This window comes from Aphis gossypii, chromosome 1 (assembly GCF_020184175.1).
Source record: "Aphis gossypii isolate Hap1 chromosome 1, ASM2018417v2, whole genome shotgun sequence".
Lineage (NCBI taxonomy): Eukaryota > Metazoa > Arthropoda > Insecta > Hemiptera > Aphididae > Aphis > Aphis gossypii.
In genome coordinates, this window is record NC_065530.1 from 31,172,230 (window position 1) to 31,183,794 (window position 11,565).

At 26.0% G+C, this 11,565-nt stretch overlaps 1 protein-coding gene across 1 annotated transcript; it reads left to right on the plus strand.

The window, feature by feature from the left end:
* Positions 1–7,006: 7,006 nt before the first annotated feature.
* On the plus strand, positions 7,007–11,562 carry LOC114130458 (uncharacterized). Its single transcript, XM_027995436.2, has 6 exons — positions 7,007–7,293; positions 7,356–7,466; positions 7,841–8,080; positions 8,171–10,761; positions 10,831–10,936; positions 11,002–11,562. The coding sequence occupies exons 1-6, from the start codon at positions 7,174–7,176 to the stop codon at positions 11,272–11,274; spliced, it is 3,441 nt and encodes a 1,146-aa protein (XP_027851237.1). The 5' UTR covers positions 7,007–7,173; the 3' UTR covers positions 11,275–11,562.
* Positions 11,563–11,565: the final 3 nt, after the last annotated feature.

Genomic DNA, 11,565 nt, shown 5'->3' on the forward strand with positions numbered 1-11,565 from the left:
GAATAATTATATATTATAAAATTGTATGCATTATTATAATTATATATAATATATTATATACGATATACCTACGTATTATAACAGATATAGACATATAGTAATAAATATTGAATATTGTAGTGACTTTATAAATTATAATTTACAACTTTCTTTTCCTCTCTTTTATTTGACAAAATTCTTATTTCGTTACTAATTGTTTGAAAAATGCCGTTTTCAGAAAACTAGAACTCTTCAGAGAGGGGAACACCTAAACACAAATTTTTTTAGAATAAAACGCAATTAATATTACCTTAGGGAAAAATTAAAGAGAGAAAACACGATTATTAATACTACAAAAAAATTATTATTAGTAATATTTTGTTTTACGACGAGAAAATTTTTAGCAACAAGAACTACAACACAACAGCAACAATATCGCAGTACTGATCTTAATTCCCTTACAACTAAAATCTAGACTCAAATAAATATTTTTTTTTAATAAGTAATTTAGTATAATCTTAGCAAAACCACTAATCTAGAAATAAGACATAAGTTTAAAAAAAAAAAAAAATACAAAAAACTGAAATAGCATAGTATTATATCATATATAAAAAATTAATAAAAAAAAAGCGGGCAAGTGAGTACCGCTCTGCTGTACATTAGGTACCGTATGGATCATTATTATATATTATAGGAGTGTTAAATTTGAATCCAATGATAGTTATCATTGTATACGAAAAACGATTCTGAACGAAGATGATTTGTCAGCCTAGGATATAATTTCCAGTGGTCGGTGAAAAAGGTGGTTTATGTTTATGGCCTGAATACACCAAAATTTAAGTTCTTTTTCGTCAAAATTTGAACTTCAAATGCTAATAAAAAAAAATTGTGCCTATGTATTCTTATAATTTTTTAATCACTATAAGAATAACATATGAGGAACTTTGTATAAAATTTTCAAGTATTTTGATAGGGCCAAAAAGATTTTATCGACACATAAAAAAACAATTTTCAGAAAAATTGAAAATTTCAGTTGTCTATAAATAGCTCAAAAAAAGTCAAAATATTTTGAAATTTAAATCACGTAAAGAAAACGCGAATCTTAATAACTGGTAAAATTTTCAAGTATCTACGACTTATACTTTTTGAATAATAACAAAGTAGGCAAGTGAGTACCGCTCTGCTGTACATTAGGTGCCGTATGGATCATTATTATATATTATAGGAGTGTTAAATTTGAATCCAATGATAGTTATCATTGTATACGAAAAACGATTCTGAACGAAGATGATTTGTCAGCCTAGGATATAATTTCTAGTGGTTGGTAAAAAAGGTGGTTTAAAAAAACCAGCTTATATTAAAAAATATTTTGAAAATTAAATCACGTAAAGAAAACGCGAATCTTAATAACTGGTAAAATTTTCAAGTATCTACGACTTATACTTTTTGAATAATAACAAATATTTAAAATCGTTTGAGGATAAATCGTTATCGTTACGCTATTTCGTTAAAATTTAAAATTCAAACGCACTTAAAATTTTTCCTATAATGATGCTTCGAGTTTTCTCTATAGATACTTGAAGGTAAACTTATGGAAAACTTAGTGTTGTATTTTTAATCCTTAGTTATAAACACAAAAAATTTTATGATTTTTCAACTTCAAATATTTCGCAAATATTCATAATTTTGACGAATTTTCGTCAAAATTTGAACTTCAAATGCTAATAAAAAAAAATTGTGCCTATGTATTCTTATAATTCTTTAATCACTATAAGAATAACATATGAGGAACTTTGTATTAAATTTTCAAGTATTTTGATAGGGCCAAAAAAATTTTATCGACACTTCAAAAATATTTTTTCAGAAAAATTGAAAATTTCAGTTGTCTATAAATAGCTCAAAAAAAGTCAAAATATTTTGAAAATTAAATCACGTAAAGAAAACGCGAATCTTAATAACTGGTAAAATTTTCAAGTATCTACGACTTATACTTTTTGAATAATAACAAATATTTAAAATCGTTTGAGGATAAATCGTTATCGTTACGCAATTTCATAAAAATTTAAAATTCAAACACTCATAAAAATTTTTTGTCTGAACCCGGTAGAGTTTTTTTTACAGATATTTGAAGAAAAATGTATGGAGAACCTTGTACCAAATTTTCAAATCTTAGTTATAAAAGGAAAAAATTTTATGATTTTTCAACTTCAAAAATACTTGCAAATTTTCGCGTTTTCGACAGATTTCGTAAAAATTTGAAATATAAACGCTTATAAAAAAAAATTATGACTAACGATTTTTAATTTTTTTTTGCTACATTAAAAACAACTCATAAGGAACCTCGTATTAAATTTTCAAAACTTTTTGGTCATCCAAAAATTTTTATCGACACTTTAAAAAAAATTTCTCAAAAAAATCGAAAATTTCAGTGGTCTATAAATAACTCAAAAAAAGTCAAAATTTTTTGAAAATTTAACTATATACGGATACCACTGACATTAACATTTGGTGAAAATTTCAAGTGTTTTCAGTGATTAGTTTTTGAATTACAACCATAAAAAAAAATCAATTTGGTCGAAAACTGGTTTTGCGTAAAAATTGCCGTTTTTCCGTCATTTTTTTTTTGTTTTTCTCGATTTTTTTGAAAACTGTTGGAAAATGTTAACTTTTTACCTCTATAATGCACCAAGGATATTCACTTTTACATCGGAAACCACCCCCATAGTTTGAAATTGGAGCATTATTTCGACTAGTTATGCTGTACACAGACACAAAAAAAAAAAAAAACAAAAAAAAAAACACACACCATTGTAAAATCAATACATTCTTCACTTCGTTCAGAATCTAAAACATACATCATTGTAAAATCAATACATTCTTCACTCCGTTCAGAATCTAAAAAAAAGCAACCCTGTAAGTATACTAATAAAATGTAATATATAAAATCTAAAATCTACATAAAAATATGTATTTACATCATGCCAATTTTTAATTAATTCTATATAACTAAAGTATATAATACAATAATATAATTTAAGATAGAATATACTAATATACACACAACAATACAACAATATATCTGTATCAAATTAACGTATAAATATGTATAATTAACGCAATAGATAAAACGTACCAAAAGCATAATTAATGTCGCAAAAATATATATATATATATATAAAAAAGAATGTATTCTCAACATCGACAACTATTTACGAGCCAACGAAACACAAAACCATCAGAGACAAGGGAAAAACTTAATATTTTTTTTCAAAGTAGACAATCAGCATTAAACCAATAATATTACAAATGAACAACAAACTAATTTTACATATGAAGAAGAAAAAAACAGCACACGAATATAAAATTGAAAATCCCATGTTTATCAATAAGATTACAAATGATAAAATAAAGAAAAACAAAATAAATACGAATAAATATAAATAATGTATATGACGGGAAGCAGAATAACATGTTCACTGCCACCGCAGAACCGTGATCGTCAATCGTCACTAGTACCTACTTTTATAGAAATATCCTTATAAATAATTCGGCCATAAGGACACGACTTCAATAGTTATCACGGCCATTCAAAAACAACAGAACATACAGAAGACAAGTTATCTATAAAGAAATAAAAACAATAATTTATTGCTTTTTATCAGAATAAAAATATTAAGTCTTAAACCAAGAAAATTCTCTAAGAAGCCAATTGCCACCACAGAGAAGGACCAATCAACAAGACAGTTACCTATAACATATAGGCACGTATTAAATATAATTAATTATTAATGGGATAAAACTAACAGATAAGCATAATTTATAGTCAATGACGCAAAAAAAAAAAAAACAGTAACTTAGTTATAATATAGTATAGTAATTAACATAGTATTAAGAAATTCTTAATGTATTCTTAAAAAATGAGGGCATTTTTTTAAAAAAAACAACGGGGACTGTCGTATATTGTAGACAGTCGTCCAAAAATTATTACTTAATATGAATAAAAGAATATTTTAAAATAAAACACGGGAGAGGCCGGTGAAGCTAAATGTGCTGAGGCAACAAGAAAATTCGATTAAGTCGCTATCGTTTCCCCCTGTAAAGGTAGTTAATAATAGGTTTGAGTGGTGTCGTATACGCCGATTACTCGGACGTATACCAAAATAAAGTTAAACACAAAATAACGCAAAATAACTTTATTTAAACACGATGTCCGGTGGTGATCGAGTCACACGATCACCACCACTGACCCCCTTTGCTGTCTTAGCCATCTCACTTATATATTACACTTACAGTCGAATTACTATCGATTGTTCTACATTTTTCTATTACTACGTTAAATTTACAATTATAGACACTATGATTATTGTGTAATTGTTATTTTAACCCGATTAGTAAATTATTAAACAAATTTATTTACATTTCTTATTATTATATCTTGCTTACTATGCTAACTGTAATATAAAGTTTACTGGCACCGAATTGCACAATTGTTATTTTAACCTATTTCTGTGAATAATTAACTATTGCTTAACTTATTGAATTTTACTGTTTTACTTATTATCTATAGTTTTTCTTAACTTATTTCTTACGTACTAACATCTCTTATAAAATATTCATACATATAATACAACAGTGGTTTGACTTACGTGTTTTCAAGATTAATTCGAATTGAACTTCAATTTATTTGATTAAACTTTATTTATTGCTTCGTGGGCTTAAATGTTGAAATCTCTTCGGTATATAAATTATAATGAACTGATAATAACTCTTATATAAGAAAACTAATAACTAATAACTCTTATAGTTATAACTATTTACTAATTGTAAATAACAACAAATTATAAATAAATTAAATTGTCCGTGGTTACGAAAAATATTATAAGTAAGTATTACCCAGACAACAAAATTATATTTCAAGAACTTTTAAATAATATTCTAAAATAAATATAAATGTTATAAGAAAATTCAGATTGAGTTTTAATAATATCATTCTAATGTTGTTAGAATGTTCTACCTTGGTTTTTTGGCCACACTTTTAACGTTTTTATAATCTTATAGCAATAATGTTCTGAAAATATTTTAAGTATAATATTGTGTTTATAACATTGTTTAATATTTTGAGAATATGAGAACTAAGTTTCAAAATATTATTGAAATATTTTATGGATTTTAACTTATGTTTCAAAAATATTATATTTATGTTCTTACAACAGTCAACATTCATCCAAGTTTAGAAATTATATATATATATATTCAGTGCCGCAACAACCGGGGGTGCTAGGGGTGCAAAGAACCCCCGGGCCCCCTGTAAATCATAATGGAGCCCCGGGGCCAGTGGCCGAACTATTTGGAACTTTTTTTCTTTTAAAATATTTATTTGTTATTTAAAAATAGAAAGTTATAAAATATTATTAACTTATGAGTATGTTTAACAGTTATCGCCAAGACACGCCAATACGAGTTTAGTAAAGTCAAAGCGTTCAATAGGTCACAAGCATTGTCTTGTAGATATTGTATAGATACCTATCTTATTATAACTATACATTAAATTATTCCACAAAAAGGATAATTAATATGGAATTTCTTTTTTTTAACTTTGTTTTACAAGCAATTTATATAGCATCCCTTTTTAAGTCTCAATTTCAATTTCTGTATTACACCCATTTTATACTTTTAGGTGGTTTTTTTTTTGAAATCTAATATTTTATATCTTTCGATTTTATTCTATGTATGGAAACATTTTTCCAATTATCAGTTTATGTAATCTAAGAGTCTCACATTAGTCATTAATACCAAAATTATCAACCATCATATTTAAAGCTACATAACGTCGTGTTCGACCATCATTGTGATATAGGTCATGATATAATTAATTTAATTTATTGTTAACTATATTATCATGATATAGGTAATATTACGATTGACTAAAAATATACTATTGTATTAATATTATTTATAATTGATAAACGGTAATAAAATATGTTGGCTAAATAATATTAATTATTATTAATTTTCTTTTAATAAATACATAGTAATACGCATGGCTAAATAACATGGTATGACAGCAACTATGACGATATTCAGTTGTTATTTAGTTGTTATTTAGCCATGGTAATAAGTACATTTACTGAAAATTTCAAATAAATCGATTCAGTATAGTTTTGGCCATACATTGATTATTGCTAAAGTACGCTTTCCTTTATATTGTAAACAGAGATTTTACTTTCACATTTAGTTGTTTTTAATACTTAGTTTTTTAAAGAGCTTTCCTTGGTCTTGGTTTCACGATAATGATTTATATTATATAGAGGACGGATAAGGAACGAAAATCGAAAAATTAAAAAAAAGCGCCCACAGTGAATATTTTTGCCCACGGTCCTTCTAAAATTAAATTACGCACTATAGTAGTGTGTGGATATTATAGAATATAGATAACCGTATACGCATGCCCTATACGTAGCCCTTAAGATACTATACCTACCAAATTTTAAGTTCAGAATAATTTAACTCCGTTATTTATATTTTATAATATTTTAGTGTATTCATGTATATACATGTCGTCAATCGTCAATCGATAATTCGAAATCCAGGGATATACCTACCCGACCTAAACATTCGATTTCTAAATGTTAGGTTTAGTTTAAAATCTAACGTTCGAATAATTGAGATAAAAAAATAAATAATTCGAACTAAAAACAAGTAAATAATTGTATTACATACAAACATTACTGTCTTTATTATTTATTATTATAGTAAGGTGTTAAATGTTAATGTAGTAAAATGGTGGCATGGTGCTTTTGTTTGACTATACAGTAAAGTTAATACCACCGACTACGGTCTACAGTTAACTTAACTTCTAAGACCGTGGATGCAACTCATGATCTTGGATGCAAATTGCAAATTACTATTTATTTTACTCTATTTAATAGAGTATTTTACTAAACATAATATCACGTTTTTTATCACAAACGAAAAAAGCAAAAACAAGCACCTTATCGGTTAACTGATTCTGTTATCACCAGTTATGGTCAGCCAGTAGAATCATGTAAAATATAAAATATTCACGTCTTCGGACTTAACACAAGTTTAATTTGAAAACAATGTGTATTCTATAAAATGCCAAGTCGAATAAAATTAAAAATCGTTTCCTTCTCTACTTTGGATGTATAAATATCGATTTAGTTAAATTTAAAAATGGCTGTGTTGCAAGACAATACCAATGACAAAATAATGCCGGATCATATTTTAGTGTTAAATAGAATTGACATTAAAAATATACTAAATTTACCTCTGAAAACCACTCAAAGGATAAAAGTCAGTGAAAGTTATTTTAATTATTATGTGATTAGTTTTTAAAAATGTTTTTTCTACTTTAGTACACTTGTTTTGAAGTATCTCAGAACTTTATCATTTTTGGGGCTTCCAGTGGTGGGTTGTATGTATTTCGCAGAGAGCCTTGTGAGTTTATACAACTGCTTCCAAATAAAGTGAGTACTCATCAGTAGGATAAAAATTTAAAGACATTGTATACATATTTTATTTTTAATTATAAAAAAATACACAATTTTAAGGAAGTTGGTATTCTTAAACTGATTTTTGAGTATTAATAAGTAATTTATAGTTTTAAAATAAAATAATAAATGTTTATATTTTTACTCGATGATACATACAATATATTTTATCGATTTTCTACTTATTACTAATAATTACTAATAATTTATATGTATAGCCTGTATTAATTATTAATTAGGTAGGTACTAAAAGTTAATTTATTTCATCTATTGTTATCTACCTTGTACCTAAATATAGTAACGGATACATTTATAAATTTATGTATATTAACTAATAAATTAATTTAAAGGAAGGATCTGTGACTCAAATTGCTATGTCTAAAGATGAAGATCTCATTGCATTTGGTACACAAAAAGGCATTGTATGTATTTTGCAAAGAAATGAAAATGGAATTGGTGCAAAGTTGATCAATAAATCTACTGAACATTTAGGACATGAGATCACTACTATGGAATGGACTTCAAAGAATCAAGTATATTTTGGTGATTGCAATGGAAAAGTCACTTCAATTTATGTATCATTATTTGTTGTAAGTATAAATTAATATATTATGGTTAAAGACTTAAGTAATGCAACTTTAAAGTTTTAAATACATTATAATAAATTTTCCACTTTTCAGCGAAAGGCTATTTTCCAAACCCCACCATATACTATGATTGAACTGGATTCTAAAGTAATTCAAATAGATAGTTCTGATGATATTTTAGTGATTTCAACATTAACAAGATGTTATGTTTGTGATATGTCCAAAGAACAATTTAAACAAATTGGACAAAAAACTAGGGATGGTGATTATGGTTGTTGCATTGTTACATGGAATGAGAAAAAAATCTTTTCTGCTCGACCAGGTTCTAGGATTTGGGAAGCAGAGTTAAATGGTATTGTAAAAAGTACCCATCAACTGAAATACTGTTTAGCTATACCACCAACACTTAATGTTTGCGCACAAAAACCGTTTGATTTATCAAGAATTTCTGGTAAAAATTGGCCACCACAGTCTCTGAATTTTAAAAAATTGTATTCAATTTGGGATAATTGTTTACTTACATATACATCAAATAGTATATTTATACTAGACATGTTAAAAGTAAATGTTTTATTGTGGTGTGACGGATATAATAATATACAAAATGTCAAGTACATTGGAGATACTGTATATATATGGTGTTCAAATGGTGAGCTTATTGCTGAAAAAATCACTCCTCTTCAAAATTATTTGGTTAATTGCTATGAATGTGAAGATTACAATACTTGCATTTCATTGATAGAACATTATTATGATAGAATAATAAATACAAAATGCATTATTGATGAATTATATCCACTTGTCAATATAGATCAAAAGATAGACTTACCAGTTAATACAAACAATCTGATCTCAAAAATTAAAAAAACTTATTATTTAAAACAGCAATTTTTTAAGTTACCATCTGGAATTTATTCTTTAAAAAATTATGTATATGTTAAAAAAAACTATAAATTACAACGAAGTTATAGCTTAATTTCTATAAAGTCTGATAAACCTGTATTACGTTTCAAATCTATGCCTAACATACATATAAATCTAGAAAAAGTTAAAAAGTCTGAACAGTATCCATCTGGTGATTATTCCAAGTTATACAATAAACAAGTTTTTGATCAGATATATATGGAGTTAAATATTCCTTCAATTCCATTTGTTTCATTGGCTACTTCTGAAGTATTTCACGACACTCTAATGGAAATAGGGTCAAACGTTACTAATAAAATTGCAAAAAGTAGTAAAACTCTCAAAGATACATTAAATAATCTAACTGCTAGTACAGGTAAAAATGATTTGGTGCCATATGAAATTTCAAATATTAATCGGCCAGAACCGCCACCTATTGATGAGAGTGAAGTAGATATTTCCAATTATAAATTGGATCTTGAACACCGCGAGAAACTCAATTTACTTCCTATTCTAAAAATATGTAAAAAGCTTCAAAATGAATATAAATTAGATGTAGACTGTTTACAACAGTTATGTAGTGGTGTATGTGAAGTGAAATCTAATTTGGAAAATGTTGTACAAATAAAACAGCCAATATTTCCATTTCAACAATACTTGAAAGAAAAACATTTAAACACTATTAAGAAAGCAATAAATGATAGTTTCATTAGCAATTTAGTAGCAAAATGGGCTGATTTACATGCAAAAGATATCTTGATTGTGAATAAATTTGACTACCCTGAATTTCTAACTTACTATTTAAATGAAAATGATTTTAAAAAAGATCTGGAAATCAGTGAGTTAATTACATTATTTGGTCAAGTTATAGAAGTAGCTAATATTTTTGAATTTTTGCTCAATGGTAATTTGAAATGTTCTTTTGCTATATTTTGTAATATTTTGAAAATGAATTCCAATAATAATGGAAAGACCGAAGAACCATTATTAATGTATTTAAATTCAATGTATGTATTTTTGAAATTGGACCAAATTGAATCGTTTCGTACTCTTGGATACAAAAGAAACATCAAACCGATATTTGTATTTTATTTATTAATGAAGTTTTCAGATCATTTAGAGCCAAGTTATCGCAACAAATGCAATGCTATATTTTTATCTTATTTATCACACTTTGATAAAAGCATTTTCACAGATTGTAACATTTTGTATTATGCTGTTTATAGTTTTTTGACATTAAATCAAGATAAAAACTATTTATGTAAATGTGGATTCCCTTTGGATAGTATTGATGGCAAATTCAAAAAGCTTGGACAAATACTCATTGATTATTTATCTAGTGCTGATATAAATTTGGAACAATTACATATAATTTTACATAAATTCACAAAATGTAATGTAACCACAAACTCTTTGGAAGATGTAATTAAATGTTTTTGTAAACAAGTGCCTCATTTTTGGCCCATTGTTTTAAAATCGGCTTTAAATCTAAATAGTTTGAAACACACAAAAATTATTCTTGCTATCCATTTGGGTTTAGTGGATCAGTTAGAAGTACATTTGTTCAACAAAAGTGAATTGTTATTTGACAAACTTTTTACATTAAATCATTATTTTAAAAATGGCCTTTGTTTGAATTGCGGCAATATTGGAGAAAAAAATCAAGGAATTTCATGGACTGATTTAACAACTTTGGCATTTCAATATTTAAGTCAAGAAGAAACTAGAAATCTACTCTTAAAACATAGAAATAATATACCATGTGGAGATATTGATAATTGGTAATTATAAATAATATATTTTATACTAAAATAGACAAAAATTAGATTTAATTGTTTTATTATGTTTAGGTTTTATCAAAGTTTTATTTTGACTCAGTTTGTTGGTTCAAATTCAAAAAAAGCTTTGATCAATACACTAAAATATCATAATAATATATCAATGATAGGCACAGAGGTAAGAGTCAACATATTTTTGGAACTACAGAATGATATTTTATTTTATAATTTGTTTCTTGATAGAACTGTAAAAATACATTAACAACTTTGGAAGAAGAAATAGGTGAAACTATTCAGTTTAAAAATCTATCATCAAAAAAATCACACTGGGGTACGCAAATTGATATAAAAAATAGTTATTGTATTTGGTGTTCATTACCATTAAACTCTGATCCACTAATTAGAGGTAAGAATAATGGACTTATATCATTTAAATGTGGACATTCTTTTCATACTGTTTGTATTCGTCATCAAACTGATAATATTCAATGTATTGTATGCCAAAGAAAAAATTAATTATGATAGAGTTAGGGTATAGAAGTAAGAAAAATGTTTATTTTATATTACTTAAAATACTTATTATATGTTGTATAAATAGGTATCCCATGTTTATGAAATAATCAAATGTTTAAATACGCATTATTTTATAATGTATTGATATGGTTCATAAATTATAATTGTAATAAAATGTTAATAATTTATACTTCTATAAAAGATATCTTAAGTTAAGTAATGTGATTATTTTTATTTAGAAAAATATTATATCATATTATATTATATTATATTATTGGTTTTTTAAAATGTTAA